Source organism: Bufo bufo, chromosome 5 (genome assembly GCF_905171765.1).
Source record: "Bufo bufo chromosome 5, aBufBuf1.1, whole genome shotgun sequence".
Lineage (NCBI taxonomy): Eukaryota > Metazoa > Chordata > Amphibia > Anura > Bufonidae > Bufo > Bufo bufo.
Genome location: NC_053393.1, coordinates 435547237 through 435570203, shown reverse-complemented (window position 1 = coordinate 435570203; position 22967 = coordinate 435547237). Strand labels below are relative to the sequence as shown.

At 42.4% G+C, this 22967-nt stretch overlaps 1 protein-coding gene across 2 annotated transcripts in view; it reads right to left on the bottom strand.

Annotated features, from left to right (window-relative positions):
• Positions 1–17077: 17077 nt before the first annotated feature.
• Positions 17078–22967, bottom strand: part of KCNG2 (potassium voltage-gated channel modifier subfamily G member 2) — a 249301-nt gene continuing 243411 nt past the window's right edge. For both annotated transcript variants that reach the window (XM_040433507.1, XM_040433508.1), the window contains one exon: positions 17078–18148. In XM_040433507.1, coding sequence (XP_040289441.1) covers positions 17441–18148 — 708 coding nt within the window. In that variant the 3' untranslated portion in view covers positions 17078–17440. The remainder of the gene's footprint in view (positions 18149–22967) is intronic.

Sequence of the window (22967 nt, the reverse complement as noted above, 5' to 3'; positions counted from 1 at the left end):
ATTAGTACTTGAGGTGTAGCCCTATTTCTTTTTTCCTGTGTATATTTGCTGCCAAGATGCTATTTTAAACACTTTTGAATGTGTTATGCAATAAACGAATTATTTATTATATATTTTGCTGTACATTCTTATTTGGGGTTGTGATTTATGTCTATAGCTCACAGCAACTAATTTGTTAGGAGCCAATGAATGTGTTAGTGTTGACTCACACCAGCAAGTAGATGCAGAAGCCCGGGTTTGATGAGTAAATAGCTCCCTCCGATTTATGCACCTACTTCTGGAAGAGGAAAGGGTTGTACTTGAGACACTTGAGAATACGCTCAAAGATCAAATAGAAATTGTACAAAAATTCCAACAGGAACATGAGTTTGCAACTAAGGAGCTACAGTTGAAGAGCACCTTGGAGAAATTCCAGTATCACCTAAAAGAGTGGAAGCATAGGCAATTTAATCATGATGTACAAGACTTCCGTAAATAGAGTATATACAACCATTGATCGGACATTGAATAAACATAAAAAAACAAGAATCCAATATTTCTTCAAGTGATACTGAGAATTCTGAAGGTGAAAGAGAGAGTGGTCTTAGAAACAGAGGAAAAGGGAGGGGACAGACAATTGGTAGAGGAGGACACTAGAATAGTAGTCACAATTTTTTAGAACAATGAGTGTCGTATCACCTACATACAAGCAATCCACAAAAATCTCCCCTTCAGGGCCATCCACCTCCCAACAACCCGGAGATCCCTCGTGTGTTGATGTGTTCCTTAATCAGGTTACTTTGGATCTAGAGAAGATTTCATTGAATCAGAGGAGATTTAACTGCACAAAGGAGGAATTCAGGGACTTGAGGAATTTGGAAATGAACAAAGAGCTAACCATTAAGCCCTCTGACAAAAGAGGCAACATCGTGCTAATGGATACCCCACAATATAGAACGATGTGTATGGATCTCCTGAAAGACGGCGAGACATATGAAAGGCTCAAAAGTGATCCCACAAAACAATTTCAAGCACAATTGACTAACATCTTGTGTGAGGCTAAATCCAGCGAACTGATATCCTAAGAGGAATTTGACTTCCTGAACTGTAGACACCCTATAGTCGCTACTTTCTATAGCCTACCCATGATCCACAAGGGAACCATTCCCCTAAAGGGACGTCCTATAGTTTCAGGGGTCATTAGCCTCAGTTAAAACATGGGGATATGCAATGAGCAGGACACTGGGTCAGTGGGGATGCTATGCAGTGGGTCAGTTTATATGTGTATAAGTTCGTGACGCCAGTTGCAGCTTGCGCAGGTACTGTAGCAGGTCCCTTTAAGATGTTATAAGCTCACGTACCAGGTGAGGAATGCCAGAGGGGGATATTATCTCTGTATAGCAGATATGGTAGTGTCAACGGTGTCTCCTACTTTGGTACGGCTAGACTCCTGTATCCTGGCTCACATGCAACAAATTGAGTGTGGTTAATAGGAGTAATTGAGGAATGATGGAAATCCACACAGATAATAGGGTCCAACTTGTCTTTACTTGGTGTTATGCAGCTTTGATCCATACAGTGGACAGCAATAGTCTAGGGTCCCAGCAGGTAGTGGCAATATGTGGCAGGAATTTATATGTATTCTGCTTCTTGTACATACGCCTAGTAGAATCTGGCAGGTATCTATCTTCTGCTCTGTCTTTATTCTGCTTGGTTTGGGCCTGACTAGCTGAAGAGGTACTTATCTTCTCTTTGTCTTTGGATCTGTACTTACAGAACTGCTCGCAGGGAATGGTGTTGTCTTCCTGGAGATCTATAGTGCTGTATATGGCTGCTTTCTTTGTCCACAGCTGAGGTAGAGGACTCAGGCTGGGAAGGTTGATCTTGGGCCTCAGCCGAGGCTTGGATTCAAGGTTGGGATCCCTGTTTCTGGGAGCTCCTACTAACACAGCCTACCCCAACAGGGGGGCTGGTTCACACTCCCTAGAACTTTCCTTCCTCCCCCTGAAGTAGGATGTGGGAACATTCCACTCCTCCTCAGAAAGGGGGGAGCTAGCCTGGAATGAACTATTCCAGTCTAGATACTACCTATGACCTGCTGCATACTGCTGCCACCTGCTGGTGAACATTAACATTACAGCAAATATATAAAATACAGGCATAGAAATATATATAAAGGCAAATGCACAGTTATGTTACACTAGATGACAATACATTCACACTTAACATTATGAAGCAGGGTGAAAGAAGTGTAGTGACATACTTCAGGATGTTACAGATATATATCTATACCTTGTTGGCACCTGTCGTCAAAACACTACCCTCATATACAGTACAGACCAAAAGTTTGGACACACCTTCTCATTCAAAGAGTTTTCTTTATTTTCATGACTATGAAGGCATCAAAACTATGAATTAACACGTGGAATTATATACATAACAAACAAGTGTGAAACAACTGAAAATGTGTCATATTCTAGGTTCTTCAAAGTAGCCACCTTTTGCTTTGATTACTGCTTTGCACACTCTTGGCATTCTCTTGATGAGCTTCAAGAGGTAGTCCCCTGAAATGGTTTTCACTTCACAGGTGTGCCCTGTCAGGTTTAATAAGTGGGATTTCTTGCCTTATAAATGAGGTTAGGACCATCAGTTGCGTTGAGGAGAAGTCAGGTGGATACACAGCTGATAGTCCTACTGAATAGACTGTTAGAATTTGTATTATGGCAAGAAAAAAGCAGCTAACAGTCTATTCAGTAGGACTATCAGCTGTGTATCCACCTGACTTCTCCTCAACGCAACTGATGGTCCCAACCCCATTTATAAGGCAAGAAATCACACTTATTAAACCTGACAGGGCACACCTGTGAAGTGAAAACCATTTCAGGGGACTACCTCTTGAAGCTCATCAAGAGAATGCCAAGAGTGTGCAAAGCAGTAATCAAAGCAAAAGGTGGCTACTTTGAAGAACCTAGAATATGACATATTTTCAGTTGTTTCACACTTGTTTGTTATGTATATAATGCCACATGTGTTAATTCATAGTTTTGATGCCTTCAGTGTGAATCTACAATTTTCATAGTCATGAAAATAAAGAAAACTCTTTGAATGAGAAGGTGTGTCCAAACTTTTGGTCTGTACTGTATTAGAGACACAGGTGACCTACTAGCTAGGTTGGAGGGTGTATTTTTGGATGAGGACTCCATGCTTTGGTCGATTGATGTCGAGGCCCTGTATTCCTCCATTCCTCACCAACTGGGTTTGAAAGCAGTTGAATCCTTTCTAAAAACTAGATGATGTCAGTTTCAGGCGCACAACTCTTTCATTTTGAAACTACTTGAATTCACGCTTACATGTAATTATTTTCTCTTTGATGGTACCTTCTTCCACCAGCTCAGGGGCACCACGATGGGGAGCCCATGTGTGCCCCATTGTATGCAAATCTGTTCCTGGGCTGGTGTGAGAGGTATATAGTCTTCACGGATCCCCCCAGACCCACTCACAGTGGATATCGTGATGTGGGCGAGATTTATCGATGATATTTTTATAATATGGCGGGGGGATAGGGAGGACTTCAACAACCTGATTGCGGCCCTTAATAAAAACAGTATAGGCCTCAAATTCACTTCAGAAATTGTGGCAAACTCACTCCCATTTTTAGACATAATGATTGAAAGGGACCTCAGAGGGCAAATTCAAACTAAGACCTTTAGGAAGCCCTCAGCGACCAATTCTTTGTTAAACTGGGACAGCGATCATCTGAAACCCCTTAAGCAAGGTATTCCCACAGGCCAATACCTAAGAATGAAAATAAATTGTTCAACACTTAGGTATTTTAAAGAGCAGGCAGGGGAATTGTGAACAAGATTCCGTGATGAAGGATATCCGGATTACATTTTGAGGAAGGCATATCAAAGAGCCTTAAAAAGTGACCGCACTGAACTATTGCACCCTAAGAAAGATTAAAAAGGGAAGGAATCCATCCGTCTGATAGCTACATATGATGGTGGAGCGGATGAGTTGAGGAAAATTATTTCCAAACATTGGGGTATTTAGCAACTTGACCCCGACATTGGGAATGCGATAGCAGAAGCCCCACAAAATAAATTTCGTAGGGGGAAGAAACTTAAGCAACTGCCTCGTCCACAGCCACTACTGTGGGACACCCAAAAACAACGAGGGGTGGCTACACCCTGTGAGTGGGTGTTACCACTGTAGTGACTGTGTAGCTTGCACACACATTGCCCAGGGCCGTACATTTACAAGCAATGTGACACAGAAGAAATACTTTATTAAGGGTTTTATTAATTGTCAGTCTAAGGGAGTCATCTATAGGGCAGAATGCGGCTGTGGAGTAGAATACGTGGAAAAAACCACGAGGGAGCTCCGCAGAAGAATTGGAGAGCATCTGGGAGATCTACGTTATAGAACGGACACCCTTTTAGCAAAACATGTTGATCTAATGCATGGGAGTGATTACTCCAAAGTAAGGTTTATGGGGACAGATTGTCCCCCCATTGAAGAGGGGTGGTGATTGGGAAAGAAGGATACTGCAGATGGAGACCTGGTGAATATTTGAATTAAAAACGACCCACCCAAATGGACTTAATGAACAACTATTCTATGGCTCCTATAATTGAACTTCACCAGGGACCCCCCCTGTAGTGGGACCTCAAGGAGGACCTCTATTGATGCTTGTCCTTGCTTACTAGACTCTGTTGTACTTTTAAATCTTATGCTAATTTTAGCCCTTATGTAACTGGGCATAGTCATTGTACCCTGCTGCAGTTAGTGGATCTCCACACCAGCGCTGTCATATATGCAGTGCTATTCTGTAGGGACTGACAGGGATGTTTTAGCTCAATAGACATCCCCTCTCCTGTTCCTTTATGCATGCCCTGCAGCGTCACTGAGTGGGTGTGCCTGGGACCTATCAGGCACACCCACCATTCACCTTGTGACTGCTGTGCTGGCCCCTGTCCGATCACGGGACTGCCCATATGCGATTGCGTCATGGGCTCCCGATCACACGACGGGTCATGTGCTGGGGGGTGGGGCTATAGTATAGCGCGGTTGGCAACAAAAAGTGCCACTGCGCGGACATATCTGCGCTGCTGCCATACGCCCGGCTGAATACCGACAGCTATTGAAGAAACAGTGGGCCTCTATGCTGGGGAAAAGTGGATGGCGTAATCCACACTACATTGCCAGACCAAATGTGGTGTTACCATCTTTCTTGCCCATAAGCTGTTTAAATTTTCACCTACTATCTGACGGTTGTTTTACTATGCTATCAATACAATACCAAGTGTTACCTGTTATCTGATGGTCATTTTGCTTTAATGTCAGTATAACACATTGCTCTGAGTCCCCTGATGAGTTGGCCGTAGGCCAATGAAACACGTTGGAAAAAATCATATGTGTATTGCTAAAGCTATTTGTTTACGCTATTTCCCTTAAGCATCAGGTCTCCCTCTGTCCTATCCCTTTCCCTGACGAAGCTGGGAAGTCAACTGGCACAACATAGGGATATCAAGGGACATATTTAGGAGGAGGGAACAACACATTGGTAAAGCCCTGGTGAGGGTGAGTGTGGTTATCCCCTCTGTAGGGACCTGATAGAGGAGGGATATCTAGGGGAAGAGACCCAGCACTTCCCTGTCCCTATCCCCTAACCCCTATTTGTTGGGCTTAGCATTTGTGTATCTATGCTATTGTGTGCTATTATTTTCTGCACTTAGTGTGTGCTTTATTCACCATTTGTTATTAGGTTTTTATATTAATTCACCAATAAAAGTTAAGTTTTAATTGAGGTCACCCCCTATTTATTTATTTTTATAGCGTCATTATCAGGGTACCCATTGAATTGATAAAAAGGATTAACCATTATGTCTCCCATGGTTGTGTAATTAGTGCATTGAGGGGAGCACTATTGGCTGAAAGTGAACCTCTCTTGAGAGGGAAGTGGTGAACCTTGGCGACCGGCAACATGTTGTTACTTGTCTAGGCTATTCGGTTTGTCTTTGAAGACTATAGAGACATAAAGGGAGTCATTCGGTTGTTGCAATATCTCAAACACAATTGGATCATCTGTGTTGACCTTAAAATGGTATACGTCCTTCTTGGTCAGCAATGCGGCTACACCAAGTGTCCTTGTTTTCTGTGCATGTGGGACAGAGCTCGTCAGAAGCATTGGGTGGAGAGGAATTGTGCTCCAAGATCTGACCTCAAACCTGGTAATCCAAACATTCTACATGAGCCACTTGTTGACAGAAAGAATGTTATATTCCCACCTCTGCACATGAAACTGTGTCTCATGAAGCAATTCGTTAAAGCTTTGCCAAATGAAGGAGACTGTTTCAAGTAACTAAATTTGGCATTTCCTAGCCTGTCATTTGAAAAAATAAAGGCCAGTTTCCCTCTATCACAACAACATTTTAAGCTACAGGATACCCTCCCGTTTTACTCAAAAAACACAAAATGTACATACAATGGAACATAATGCAAAAATTACCTGAATGCAATGTTTATTTAAAATGATTTTGTTCATACAAAGAATACTGCAAGTCAAATTGGGTGCAAGTAGTAACGTTAGGTAGCGTAAAAATTTATGCTTATGGCTTTTTCTGGAGTGTTTGATCTGGGGACAATCTTGCCTGATGCCCCAGCAATAGTCAGCCATCATATGTACATCAAATCTACCCAGATACCATCCCTCCATGACCTTCAAATCTTTGTGGAATCGTTCACCTTGCTAATCAATGACTGCACTTCTAGGAAGTTAGCAAGATGGCTATGCAGAAAATGCACATTGATGCTCATGTTGCAACCAAGCGTTTTGTAGCTCTCCAAGAGTTTCTGGACAATTTTGGTGTAATTGTTTGCTCATGTATTTCCAAGAAAGTCCTTAACAAAATCTTTGAATGAATGATACCCAAGCCTTCTTTTGGAGTTCTGACATTGTCGCAATTAAATGTTCATCTTTGATGTGCTGTGCTGTGGACCATCAAACACATTTGGGTCTCTTTTTGGATTCAGAAGACAAAAGTTAGTTAAAAAAAAAAGGGTCAGATGTTACTCAACAAAAATTGTGTTCCCCACTGTTATTAGATTAATACACAAAATACAAAAATCTCTGACAAACACCTCTGTCCAGTTGTACCTTCTGAATCATGAAGAGGACCAACACAAAGATAACATCCATTTGGATTTTGTGGTTTAGATATGGAAGAGAGAATTTCTGTCTGTGGAAATATTCTCTTGCAGCTTTGCTGGATGGTAAGTTAATTGAAGTATAACAAAAACAAACCATTGCCTTCTTAAAAAATGTTTTAAAGAAGCAAAAAAAACAGTGACGCACAAATTAAAACTTTAGAAAAAAAAAAGTGCAAGTAATTGTCAGTGAGATGCTTGTTATCTCCATAACAAAGGAAAGAAAGATAGGGGGCTGGTTCTACAAACTGTCATCCTGCCAGGTGAAAATACCGGCAATGCACATCTGCAATAGAGTTCTTGCAATAGTCTAAATCTGTGTGACATTTATTTTCTTATCCAATATATACATTCTGTGCCAGACAAGCAGTTCTGGAGCACACATTATAAATAGCACACCTTGGAGGATGCTGTAATTCTTACAATTATGTTTTTATTAAGAAATACAGTAGATACTTTTCCTACAGGAAACAAAAAGATTCAATTAAGAACATTGACTGCTTTATCCATCACATACCTTCCAGTGAAGTATACTATGTGCCTGATACATTGTATATTATTTATTTAAATAAGCTCAAAGATATTAAATTGCACTTTGCTTTCAGAATTCTATAAGTAGGTAATTTCTAGATTGACGAATACTATGTTACTAGAGACAGGTTTTATTCTGTGTCGGATTTGGAGTGAAGAAGCAATTTCTGCTAAAATAAGAATAATTGGCATCTGCCTCATGGGGATATTTTGTCTCGATCAATACTTCTGCAGCTTAATGGGTTGAAACTAAATGGACAAATCATCTTTTAACTTTACTAACCAGGGCTTAATAAACCCAATTCTGTTCTTTCTCCTAAAGTTAAATACATTTGTATTTTCTATGAATTGCATGTTTTATATTTTATAGTAACAAAAGTCTTGAGTGCCCTGATAGTTTTTCGGTAACCTTTTAATGAGGCAATAAACAATTTTCCACAAAAAAAGTGTCTAGGCAGTTTTATTGTCATTTGGGGCAGGTTCACTCATGAAAATGCGATTAACAATATTATGACCACTAGCTAATAACCAGGGTAATTGCCTTGTGCAGCACAGACAGCAGCTAAACGGGCAGAGAGTGTTTCAATAAGGTCCTGGTGGTAGGTTGTCGCTATCATGTTCAGGGGTTAGGAGAACCCCTGAACATATCCCAAGCATTCGCAGACAAGACATATGGACACCTAATATGCAAAAACAAATGCTTTATTAAACAAATGGTACAAGACACAAACATAATCAGAATCAAACTGGACATAACAGTAGGGAACAGTGCAGACCTACCCTCACCGAACCACTGTCCCTACCTGCTTGGACAATCTATCCTTTACGACAGCCCCCAACTGGTCGACAGACTCAATGCTGGCTAAGTGCAGGGATCTAGTCTAAGCACTTGCAAGTAGAACTGCAGTGACCTGTTCACACAGCCTGAACCCAGGCATACTAAACAGACACAAAACAAGGTTGCAAGCAAACCAGATCAAGGACATAGATCAAGGATTGGAATCAGGATCAAGGCATAAATCAGAACCTATGCGGATCAGGCAATATACAGTGGATATAAAATGATAAATCATTTCAGAACTTTTTCCACCTTTAATGTGAGCTATAAACTGTACCATTAAATTGAAAAACAAACTGAAATCTTTTAGGTGGAGGGAAGAAAACAAAAAAACAAACAAAAATAATGTGGTTGCATAAGTGTGCACACCCTCTTATAACTGGGGATGTAGCTGTGTTCAGAATTAAGCAATCACATTCAAAATCATGTTAAATAGGAGTCAGCATACACCTGCCATCATCATTTAAAGTGACTGATTAACCCCAAATAAAGTTCAGCTGCTCTAGTTGGTCTTTCCTGAAATTTTCTTCGTCGCATCCCACAGCAAAAGCCATGGTCCACAGAGAGCTTCCAAAACAAGAAAGGCATCTCATTGTTAAAAGGTATCAGTCAGGAGAAGGGTACAAAAGAATTTCCAAGGCACTAGATATACCATGGAACAAAGTGAAGACAGTCATCATCAAGTGGAGAAAATATGGCACAACAGTGACATTACCAAGAACTGGACGTCCCTCCAAAATTGATGAAAAGATGAGAAGAAAACTGGTCTGGGAGGCTACCAAGAGGCCTACAGTAACAGTAAAGGAGCTGCAGGAATATCTGGCAAGTACTGGCTGTGTGGTACATGTGACAACAATCTCCCGTATTCTTCATATGTCTGGGCTATGGGGTAGAGTGGCAAGACGAAAGCCTTTTCTTACGAAGAAAAACATCCAAGCCAGGCTACATTTTGCAAAAACACATCTGAAGTCTCCCAAAAGCATGTGAGAAAAGGTGTTATGGGCTGATGAAACCAAGGTTGAACTTTTTGGCCATAATTCCAAAAGATATGTTTGGCGCAAAAACAACACTGCACATCACCAAAAGAACACCATACCCACAGTGAAGCATGGTGGCAGCATCATGCCAAGGGGCTGTTTTTCTTCAGCTGGAACTGGGGCCTTAGTTAAGCTAGAGGGAATTATGAACAGTTCCAAATACCGGTCAATATTGGCACAAAATCTTCAGGCTTCTGCTAGAAAGCTGAACATGAAGAGGAACTTCATCTTTCAGCATGACAAGGACCCAAAGCATACATCCAAATCAACAAAGGAATGGCTTCACCAGAAGAAGATTAAAGTTTTGGAATGGCCCAGCCAGAGCCCAGACCTGAATCCGATTGAAAACCTGTGGGGTGATCTGAAGAGGGCTGTGCACAGGAGATGCTCTCGCAATCTGACAGATTTGGAGTGTTTTTGCAAAGAAGCGTGGGCAAATCTTGTTAAGTCAAAATGTGCCATGCTGATAGACTCATACCCAAAAAGAATGAGTGCTGTAATAAAATCAAAAGGTGCTTCAACAAAGTATTAGTTTAAGGGTGTGCACACTTATGCAAATATATTTTATATTTATATTTTTTCTTCCCTCTACCTAAAAGATTTCAACTTGTTTTTCAATTGAGTTGTACAGTTTATAGGTCACATTAAAGGCGGAAAATGTTCTGAAATGATTTCTCTTTGTCTCATTTTTTTACATCACATAAACCTGACATTTTAACAGGGGTGTGTAGACTTTTTATATCCACTGTACAGTAAGCATTGCGTTCATGAACAGAACAGAAAATAACTATATTAAGACATAACAAAGACATTGGTACATCGATGAACAATCAGGCTGACCATACAAGGCAGGGTAGAAGTCACAAACACTCTGATCAGGATAGCACGTGCCCTGCATACAGCATTCCTGGAGACAGACTGATCTCCCAGGCACAAAGCTCATAGGTCTAAATAGCAGAGTGATTAGGACACCTGATGTTCAGACACACAGACCAGGGAAACATTAACCCTTATTTGAACAAACACAGGAAGCATACAAGTCACAGCACAGGGAACAGCTCACACCCACACCCCACAGAGGACCACAGCCAGCATACACGAGAACACATCAACCGCAGCCAGTAAGCAAGAGTGCAGGCAGCCAGCCTACACAGCAATACAGTGTCACAGCGAACATCCCTGTCACAGTCACAGGTATCTGGAGCCATGCTGAATGTAGTGCATCCCACAGCTGCTGGAGGGTGCGTGGGAGAGAATCCATAGAGTGAATACAATGATCAAGGTGGCCCCACAGATGCTTACTTAGGTTCAAGTCTTTGGAATCAGGGGGCCAGGGTAGTACTTGGAAGATTGGTCATGCTCTTCCAACCAATGTCTGATATTTCTAGCTGTGTGACAACCAGCATGTATGGGTGTATGTGATTTGCAAAGATAGATTCATACGCAAATCAGTTGAGAGTGCCTTCCACATAGATGAGTGGGCCCAGAGAATGCCACAAAAACATTCCCCAGACCATAATGTAGCTACCACCAGCTTGTGTTCTTCCAGCTATGTTTGCAGGGTGTTTGTTCTCGGATGTGTGTGACCTGACACACTGTTCATCTGTTCGATGAAGCAGAAAAAATGACCCATCTGAGGTCCAATTCTGATACTGCTGCGAAAATTGAAACCTTTTCTGCTGATACAACTTCGTTAGCAGGAGTGCAGTGACCATCTGCTTTGGAGCCTATATACAGTAGGGTTTGCTAAACTGTCTTTTTAGACACATGTCTGGTAGCCACTTTATTCATTTTGGAGGTGAGCTGCCCTGAGCTGAGTGCCTGTCCTCTCTTGTCTTCCTAGCCAACGTTCACCTCTCACATCAGTGGCACATGGTGCACCGCAGTTTACACATCGGTTATTCACAATGGTACCATTTGTCCACTCGCCACAGCGGCAAACGAACAGTTCACAAACTGCGCAGTTTCAAAAATGCAGCCGCGCTTGGCCCGAAAGGCAATTATCATCCTTTTTGCAACTCTGATATATTGCCCCTTTTAATCATGACATCAATGAGGGATATGTGTGCAGACAGCCTATCGCCCACATCATATACTCACCAAGACAGGAAGTAGTCATAATAATGTAACTGTGTAGCTTAAATTTAAATTTATTCTGCAGCTGGACAACAACCCCAAACATCCAGCCAATATCATTAAGAACTTTCTTCAGTGTAAAGAAGAACAAGGAGTCCTGGAATTAAAGATATGGCCTCCACACAGCCCTGATCTCAATATCATTGTCTGCCTGGGATTACATGAAGAGACAGAAGGATTTGAAGATTTGCAGTTAATTCTTCAAGATGTTTGGAACATCATCCCTGCCGAGTACCTTCAAAAACAGTGTGCAAGTGTACCTGGAAGAATTGATGCTATTTTGAAGGCAAAGGGTGGTCACACCAAATTCTGATTTGAATTGTCTTTTGTTCATTCAATTTGCAATTTGTAAATGGATAAAATAAAAACTATTAATCCTTTTGTTTTTGAAAACATTCTTTCTTTGCAGCATTTTCCCCAAACCTGCAAAAACTTTTACACAGTATTGTGTGTGTATATATATATATATATATATATATATATATATATATATATACACACACACACACATACACACAATACTGTATATATAGTATGCATATTGCTAATGGTACATAAAAAGAGAAATACAAAGTAAGACTTAAAACTTTGTATTGCAATTGATACTAGCATTTACTTTTGTGCTAGGAGGCATTTTAAAGTTGTAGATGACTTTTACATAAAATGTTAATACATACAGTAAATCACCATTTAGAATTCAATCTGAGTGAAGCTGAATCCACAGAATCATTCAAGCTAAACTAGCTGAATTATACCTTTATTTTTAAATCGCAAGAGGGGGATACTTTCTCTCAAATGTATCTAATGTTATGTTTCAATTGTTTAGCAGGGTTCTTAAGGAATACCTCTGGCTTAGAAATAGCTTCAGTCTGCATTTTTAAATTACACATAGATAGTAAAACACCAAATTGAAAAATGCAAGGTGTTGTAAAACCCATCTGATCTTACTTGTCTCCAACTTTTAATAGTAACTCCAAGCTGATAATGTGAAGAATGTGCCTCTAAAATGATTCTCTCGCCTTTTTATGTGCACAAGACTGTTGCATGCGAGATATCTTGCAGAGGTTTCAAGGGGGTCACTCAGTATAACAATGTATAACAATGCTCTGTCCTGTGCAGTATTAGATAGTGGAGATATTGTTGGAAATTGCTCAGGAAAACATTACCATCCAAAGAGGTTTTTGATACCATAAGGCAAGGAAAACATTAGGTCTTTCTTATAATTCAGGATTTGACTGATCCACCATATTTTGATTGGATTCGACTATTTGCATTATTTATATTTGGAGATATGACTCATTGGGATCAACTAGTTAAACCCTTTCATGAATGTTTCCATTCACTCAACAATCAATATCTTTTTTTCATCATTGAACAAAAAAATTATATTATTACAGGATTTCTTTTTTTACATTTTTAAGCTGATATTTAAATAAAAATGCAATAAAAAACAGATATAAAAGCCAATGAATTGCAACATAAATAAAGGTTAATAGCTACGGTCACCTTTGCACTAATTTTTATTGTTAATTTTAGGGATGTCCCGATACCATTTTTTTAAGACTGAGTACGAGTACCGATACTTTTATTTAAGTACTCACCGATACCAATTACCGATACAAATTTTAACAATAAAATACACACACATGTATTTTCTGACCACTGACCAACCAAAAGGCCCAAAAACAGAACTATAACTTTCCAAGGAGACGTTATACTGTATGGGGCAGCCACAAGGAGACGTTATACTGTATGGGGCAGCCACAAGGAGACGTTATACTGTATGGGGGCAGCCACAAGGGGACGTTATACTGTATGGGGGCAGCTACAAGGAGACGTTATACTGTATGGGGGCCACAAGGAGACGTTATACTGTATGGGGGCAGCCACAAGGAGACGTTACACTGTATGGGGGCAGCCACAAGGAGACACTACTGTATCGGGGCAGCCACAAGGAGACACTACTGTATGGGGGCAGCCACAAGGAGACGTTATACTGTATGGGGCAGCTACAAGGAGACGTTACACTGTATGGGGCAGCTACAAGGAGACGTTATACTGTATGGGGCAGCCACAAGGAGACGTTACACTGTATGGGGCAGCCACAAGGAGACGTTATACTGTATGGGGGCAGCCACAAGGAGACGTTATACTGTATGGGGGCAGCCACAAGGAGACGTTATACTGTATGGGGGCAGCCACAAGGAGACGTTACACTGTATGGGGGCAGCTACAAGGAGACGTTATACTGTATGGGGGCAGCCACAAGGAGACGTTATACTGTATGGGGGCAGCCACAAGGAGACGTTATACTGTATGGGGGCAGCCACAAGGGGACGTTATACTGTATGGGGGCAGCCACAAGGAGACGTTATACTGTATGGGGGCAGCCACAAGGAGACGTTATACTGTATGGGGCCAGCCACAAGGAGACGTTATACTGTATGGGGGCAGCCACAAGGAGACGTTATACTGTATGGGGGCAGCCACAAGGAGACGTTATACTGTATGGGGGCAGCCACAAGGAGACGTTACACTGTATGGGGGCAGCCACAAGGAGACGTTATACTGTATGGGGGCATCCACAAGGAGACGTTGCACAGTATGGGGCGGTGGGCCATAAGGAGACATTATACTGTATGGGGCGACCACAAAGAGACATTATTCTGTATGGGGGCAGCCACAAGGAGACGTTATACTGTATGGGGGCAGCCACAAGGAGACGTTATACTGTATGGGGGCAGCCACAAGGAGACGTTATACTGTATGGGGGCAGCCACAAGGAGACGTTATACTGTATGGGGGCAGCCACAAGGAGACGTTATACTGTATGGGGGCAGCCACAAGGAGACGTTATACTGTATGGGGGCAGCCACAAGGAGACGTTATACTGTATGGGGGCAGCCACAAGGAGACGTTATACTGTATGGGGGGCAGCTACAAGGAGACGTTATACTGTATGGGGGCCACAAGGAGACGTTATATTGTATGGGGGGGTCACAAGGAGACGTTATACTGTATGGGGGCAGCCACAAGGAGACGTTATACTGTATGGGGGCAGCCACAAGGAGACGTTATACTGTATGGGGGCAGCCACAAGGAGACGTTATACTGTATGGGGGCAGCCACAAGGAGACGTTATACTGTATGGGGGCAGCCACAAGGAGACGTTATACTGTATGGGGGCAGCCACAAGGAGACGTTATACTGTATGGGGGCAGCCACAAGGAGACGTTATACTGTATGGGGGCAGCCACAAGGAGACGTTATACTGTATGGGGGCAGCCACAAGGAGACGTTATACTGTATGGGGGGCAGCTACAAGGAGACGTTATACTGTATGGGGGCCACAAGGAGACGTTATATTGTATGGGGGGGTCACAAGGAGACGTTATACTGTATGGGGGCAGCCACAAGGAGACGTTATACTGTATGGGGGCAGCCACAAGGAGACGTTATACTGTATGGGGGGCAGCTACAAGGAGACGTTATACTGTATGGGGGCCACAAGGAGACGTTATATTGTATGGTGGGGGTCACAAGGAGACGTTATACTGTATGGGGGCAGCCACAAGGAGACGTTATACTGTATGGGGGCAGCCACAAGGAGACGTTATACTGTATGGGGGCAGCCACAAGGAGACGTTATACTGTATGGGGGCAGCCACAAGGAGACGTTATACTGTATGGGGGCAGCCACAAGGAGACGTTATACTGTATGGGGGCAGCCACAAGGAGACGTTATACTGTATGGGGGCAGCCACAAGGAGACGTTATACTGTATGGGGGCAGCCACAAGGAGACGTTATACTGTATGGGGGCAGCCACAAGGAGACGTTATACTGTATGGGGGGCAGCTACAAGGAGACGTTATACTGTATGGGGGCCACAAGGAGACGTTATATTGTATGGGGGGGTCACAAGGAGACGTTATACTGTATGGGGGCAGCCACAAGGAGACGTTATACTGTATAGGGCAGCTACAAGGAGATGTTATACTGTATGGGGGCAGCCACAAGGAGACACTACTGTAAGGAGTCAGGACAACAATTTTTGAAGCCCCCCCTCCTCAGTATAATAGTCTTGTGGCCATCATACAGTAATGTATATTTCTTCTTGCCCTAATGCCTGCTTTTAGAGATCAATGTGCAGCTTGCAAGCAGGAAGGGAAGGACCAGGGCCATAGAAGACAGACACTATCACCTTTGGAGGGACTCGCTCCTGGCAAACACAGCTCTGCTGCAGTGAATGCAGTGGAGCAGACTCATGTAATTACAATGTATAGTTATTGCAGGGACTCAGAGAATCGTCTGAGAGTTTATTAGTTAAAACGAATCGAATGAGTCAGAGACTGTCACCCCAGACTTCCTGCTCTGCTACATGCACCCTGTACACACACAGCTCCACTACATGCTATGCTAATAATGCCCCCCCCCCCCCTTCCCCCGGACGGACTTACAGGGAGCCGCAGAGCAGGAAGCCTGGCAGGGACTCGGTGACGATTCTTTTAACTAATAAACTGTCAGACGATTCTCTGAGTCCCTGCACTGTGAGTCAGTGCTGGTTGCCTCTGATTGGTTGGAAGGCGGGGAGGGGCGGGGCGGAGCTATCTTCCACTCTAGGCTCCTATTACACTGCCTGCTGCTGCCTGTGAAGCTGTTAGCTGTGCGAGGTGCAGGGGCTGCGGAGACACATAGAAGCGGCGCACAGGTATCGGCAGTGGTATCGGGGACATTTGCACGAGTACATGTACTCGTGCAAATGCCCGGTATCGGTCCCGATACCGATACTGGTATCGGTATCGGGACATCCCTAGTTAATTTGTTAAAAAGCAAAATAAAATAGTCTTCATTAAAAATTTCATATCATGATGCTTATAAAAAGTGTATGTCCTTAAACTAGCTGCTGGTGCAGCAAAATCTGATATACAGTAAATTTGTCAAAGCACTGCTTTGAGGTTCTCTGAGGCTCTCATGGCTTTCCGCCTCCTTTCTCTAATAGAGATAGCAGCGGGGGTGGGGGGGGGGGGTGGTTGGTGCTCGTTGAATGCTTTCTCCTAACTAAATGTTGCATGCAAAAGTTAGTCGTCATTTTTGCAGAAATTACTGTGTCTGTTGCATTTATATGAATGGGGCTTGCATAAATCTGTGCATATGCAACAACCCCATTCAGATGTAAGTAGCAAATTTTCAGAAATTTTACTAATTTTGAGGCAGAATTTTCTTTTATACAGAAATAACTTTTTTGTAGAGCGTAAAAATCTAAACTCATTTAAATACAAATATACTAATATTAATATCTTAATTTTTTATTAAAATCCAAACAATAAAGCTTTTACAGATGAAAATGAAATATTAAATGAATTCAATATTTTCTTATGTAATAGTACACATGAGATTACAGCAAACTGTGTCCAGTTCTATAATTTGTTGCAAAAAAAAAAAGTTTTTTTTTTACACAGGTATGCAGTGTAGCTAAGTATAATGGTTTCATTAGTATAACAACAGAGTTCATTGCCAAAGTTTAAACACTACAAAATCCAGCGACAAAAAAAGAACAGCCTGTAACCATTAAATTGTCTTTCAATTATTCTGCAGGTCACAGTTGTCTTCTTATTACCTCCAAGTATATATGAAGTCCTAATCCAGTTCATTCACAGGTACTGGTTCACACCCCCCCCCCCCACCATAAGATATTAAACTGCATTAAGCTACTCCACATCAGTGCACTGCTCCCGTTCCTCTAGTCTGTGTAGCTGTCTGCTTGCTCGTTGTTGCTGTTCCTTCAATTCATTATAAGAACGGGAAAATGTGTGAAATATGGAGGTGACGGGAAATGCCATAAGTAAAATTCCACTAAGTATGCTGCTCAGTGCCACTACCTGTCCCGGGATGCTTCGAGGAACCATGTCACCATAGCCTACAGTTGTCATGGAGATTACTGCCCACCAGTAACTCCCAGGGATACTGGTAAACTCTTGTTTGGCACCAAGTTCATTCTCTGCCAAATAAACAAGAGGAGAAAACAAGGCCATAGCAACGCACAGAAACAATAGGAGGAGTCCAAATTCTCTTGTACACCTTCTTACAGTGAGGCCCAACGTCTGTAATCCAAGAGAATGTCTGGCTAACCTCATGACATACAAAATGCGTAAAGCCCGAAGCACACGAAGAACCAGGCCCACCTTCTCCAAGTACTTGTTTCCTGTTCCTCCAGTTTTTTCGCTAGAAAATGAATCCACTATCAGAGTTATGTAGTAAGGCAAGATGGCCATCATGTCAATTATGTTCAGTGGCGTTCTTAAAAATACACACTTGCTCTCAGCCTGGATAAAGCGGAGCACGAACTCAAGGGAAAACCAAGCAACGCAAACGGTCTCTAGTACAAAAATATTGTAGCACTTCTGTGAACATTCTCCCTGAAAAAGAAAAGCACACGGTTAGCATTTCTAAACCCACACTGCCTCACAAAATACATTCTTTACACCAGCACATGATTAGGAATATGTCTGAATTTATTACCATTCTATCTAGCAATTAGTCTATAAATGTATTTCCATGTCTGAAACTTAAAAGGGTTTTCCGGGATTTTAATATTGATGACCTATCCTCAGGATAGGTCATCCATATCAGATTGGCAAGTGTCCGACAACCAGCACCCCCACCGATCAGCTGGTTGAAGAGAAGGTTCCGTGAGAACGCAGCCTTTCCTTCATTGTTTACCTGCTCGCGATCGACATTGCAGCAGTCAGCAGGTGTAATTACAAGCCGTCTCATTCAGTTAAAAGGGACGGCTCCTTCCTATTCAAGTGCACAGGAACGAGCTGTCCCATTGAAGTGAATGGGACGGCTTGTAATTACACCTGCTGACCACTGAGATGTTGAGCAGGTAAACAAACAAGGGAAGGCTGCGCTCTTGCACAGAGTACGGCCTACCCTTCAACCAGCTGATCTGCGGGGGGTTTGGGGTGTCAGACACCCGCTGATCTGATATTGATGACTTATCCTGAGGATAGGTATTGGAGAAGGTGGGTCAGCACTTCGGTTTGCACGTGGTGCACGCGTCCAGGGAAAGCATTTCACTAGCATATAGCAAAGAGGGACCGGCACTCACTTGAAGCCTGGGAAGTTTGAAAAAGGCTCAGGCTTGAGCCGAAACTAGTCAGTGATGATTCTATTATGCTTTGAATTAAAATTTTATATCGTCAAGAAAGTGAGTGCCGATCCTTCTTCGCTATCCTGAGGATAGGTCATCAATATTAAAATCCTGGAAAATTTCTTTAAGAGCTAAGCAATGCTATTGCAGACCCTTTCAAGTGGACCCTTATATTGGTATGCAGCACTGCATGGTGACCGCTGCAACACAGCCATTGTGAGAAGAAGGAGGGGTGACCCAGCAACCGATCTGCACCATTGCCAGGCTAAGCGCTCTTGGCTACACCATCCCACAGGCACTAGGGTTGTCAACCGTCCAGAAATTTCTTTACTGTAAAAATAGGTGACTTTTTGCTGTCAGTCAAGAAAATAGATGTGTCAGATTTTTTGAGGCTACATTATTTTGGTGGTAATTTTGATCATTCTATAGCTCACACTAAATGATAAGGTTTTATCTTTATATTAAGCTATATTACTTATAATCTTTATCACTTATTATGGTTTTCAAATTTGTCTGTACAAAATATTGGCTGTCCATGATTTTGGGATAGGTTGTCCAGAAAAAATAAATATTCTGGTTGGCACCACAGCAACAGCAGTCGCCACAAAGAGACTGTGGAGATCAAGGGAAACCTCTGCTATTGGGTGAGTGGATTGTTTGATTTGTTAAATGGTAACTAAACACTATCCATGCTACACAGGATTCTGGTTTGAATATTTTTATTTTTAAAAAAATACCATATATGCAGTAGGGGAGGATTTGGTCTCTTTTGCCAACTATCTCTGTTTTGGGCTTTCTCTGGCTGTAAAGTGCAGGATAAAACTAGGAGTAAATTACTTCCCCCCCCCCCCCCCCCCCAATGTTATAGACCATAAAATATGGCATTGTCGGGTTCAGAAGTAACTGTTTGGTATTTATATACCGTTAATAGAAATCAATGAAGTATGCAGAGGGTGTGCTGCCTAGTGCATTCAAAGTTGTCAAGATCACTGGATTTGTGCTTTACAGCCATTGTACTGTATATTCCAAAAGTGAAATACAGTATGAAGCCAGAAAGAAAAGATTTTGGTTAATGAAAGTATAACTAGATTATAAAATAATCCAGATGGCGCCTTGTAAACACCCAAAGTGTACCCCTGCTGAAGCTGGCATATATGTTGAGTAGCTTGTTTTAGCACCACATACATACCCTCAATGTCTCTACTTCATCCTGCTGCTTAAAATACACTGCCTGTCCCAAAAAAAAGTCGCCACCTGGATTTAACTAAGCAAATAGTTATGAGCCTCCTATTGGATAATTACTGCATGGGCGATTATCTTTCAGCTGGCAACAAGTTATTTAACCCCAACTGGTGCAATGAGTTGCTTCTCATTTCTTAAACAACCATGTCGAAAGACACATCTCGTGGTCGTAGAAAAGATGTTAGTCTGTTTGAGAAGGGTCAAATCATTGGCATGCATCAAGCAGAGAAAACATCTAAGAAGAGTGCAGAGACTACTAAAATTGGGTTAAGAACTGTCCAACGCATTATTAAAAACTGGAAGGATAGTGGGAAACAAGAAATGTGGCGGGAAAAAAATCCTGAATGATCACGATCACTTAAACGTTTGGTGAAATCTAATCGAAGAAAAACAACAGTAGAAGTCAGGGCTATGTTTAATAGTGAAAGTAAGAGCATTTCCATACGCACAATGTGAAGGGAACTCAAGGGATTGGGACTGAATAGCTGTGTAGCTGTAAGAAAACCACTAATCAGTGAGGCAAACCAGAAAAAAAAGGCTTTAATTTGCTAGGAGCATAAAGATTGGACTCTGGAGCAATGGAAGAAGGTCATGTGGTCTGATGAGTCAAGATTTACCCTGTTTCAGAGTGATGGGTGCATCAGGGTAAGAAGAGAGGCAGATGAAGTGATGTACCCATCATGCCTAGTGCCTACTGTACAAGCCTGTGGGGGCAGTGCTATGATCTGGGGTTGCTGCAGTTGGTCAGGTCTAGGTTCAGCAACAGTATGTGCTCCAAGAATGAGGTCAGCTGACTACCTGAACATACTGAATGACCAGGTTATTCAATCAATGGATTTTTTCTCCCCTGATGGCACGGGCATATTCCAAGATGACAATGCCAGGATTCATTGGGCTCAAATTGTGAAAGTGGTTCAGGGAGCATGAGACATCATTTTCACACATGGATTGGCCACCACAGTGTCCAGACCTTTACCCCATTGAGAATCTTTGGGATGTGAAGGAGAAGGCTTTGCGCAGCAGTCAGACTACCATCATCAATGCAAGATCTTGGTGAACAATTAATGCAACACTGGATGGAAATAAATCTTGTGACATTGCTGAAGCTTATCGAAACAATGCCACAGCGAATGCATGCCGTAATCAAAACTAAAGGCGGTCCAACGAAATATTAGAGTGTGTGACCTTTTTTTTTTTGTGGCAACATTTTTTTGGACAGGCAGTGTATAAATGACATTGTGCGATTGGGCATATCAGCAAAATCCCTTTAAACATCAATAAAGTTTATTAGGTTTTGAATCAAATAAATTGACCTTAGTGGCAAGTGACTGGCTGAAAATGTTATTTTATTTAAAAAACATTTTTTTTTTAATCTTTGGGGCTCATTATGGTATTAGTCTGGGCTCACCGGAGGATCCTATGGTGGTGGGCAGGTGCGGATTGGCAATGTACCGTACCGGGAAACTTCCTGGTGAACTGATTGCCTACAGTATGCCATGGGCCGCTACAGTGGTCCCTGTGTAATGTACCTCATTGTGTTAGGATTATAAGATTACAGCAGGGCCAGCTGCAGCCCAGTGCCCGCACTACAATACACATGATAGGCCGCAGTCAGCCCTGCTGCGATCTCATTATCTGCCACTGTCATGATAATGAGATTGCAGCAGGGCTGCTGCCGGCCGCAATGTGTATTGTAATAAGGGTGACAGCTGCCGCTGGCCCTGCTGTAATCTTATCATGCCGCAATATGCCCGCCTCTGCCCCTGATCAATGCACCACTGCCTCTACCTCCCTACTGCAGGTCCCTACTGGGACACAGACAGGTGAGTTGTTGTTTTTTTTACCAGTAACTTGACCATAGTGGGGGGGGGGGGGGGGGGGAATTACTGGGGGCACTAGAAAAACATTACTGGGGCAGGTGGCACATTAATGGGAGCATTGCTGTGGGTACCATAGGGACATTACTGGGAGAAAGGGAGGCATTACTGCGGGCACTATAGGGACATTACTGGGGGCAGGGGGGGGAATTACTGTGGGCACTATAGGGACATTACTGCAGACACTGTGGGTCATCATTATTACTGGAGGCACAATATGGGGTATTGTTATGGGTGGCACAATACAATACAATACACAATATTAATACTGGGGGCATTATTATTGCTTTTGGCACTATTATTGGGGACATTAATATTACTGGGGGCACTTTGGGGACATTATTATTACTTGGGGCACTTTGGGGACATTATTATTACTTGGGGCACTTTGGGGACATTATTATTAATGGGGGATGTATAGGGGGCACTGTAGGGGGTTATTATGCAAAATATATAATTAATACTGGGGGCATTATTGCTTGAGGCACTATTATTGGGGTCATTATTATTACTGGGGGAACAAAGGTGGCTTTTTTTTTATACTGGGGCATTATTAATATTGGGGGCATTATTATTACTGGGAAAATTATAGGGGCATTACTAATACTGAAAGCATTGGCAAGGGCATTATTAATACTGGACGTACAACAGGGGCATTGTTATTGTTGGGGGAGGACATTATTGTTACTCGAGACACTATATTCGGGGCATTATTATTACTAAAGGAACTTTTTTCTTCAGTGTATTATATAGAGCAGGGATGCTTAACCTGTGGGCCTCCAGGTGTTGTAAAACTACAACTCCCACCGTGTTCTGCTGCAGGCTGATAGCTGTAGACTGTCTGGGAATGCTGAGAGTTGTATTTTTGGAGGACAGAACACAGCAGTTGGCACTGGTCACCACGGAGGGGCAGCTTCTAGGGAGGTTTTAGTTCCCCTGGAGCAGTATATTGTGCTGTACTGT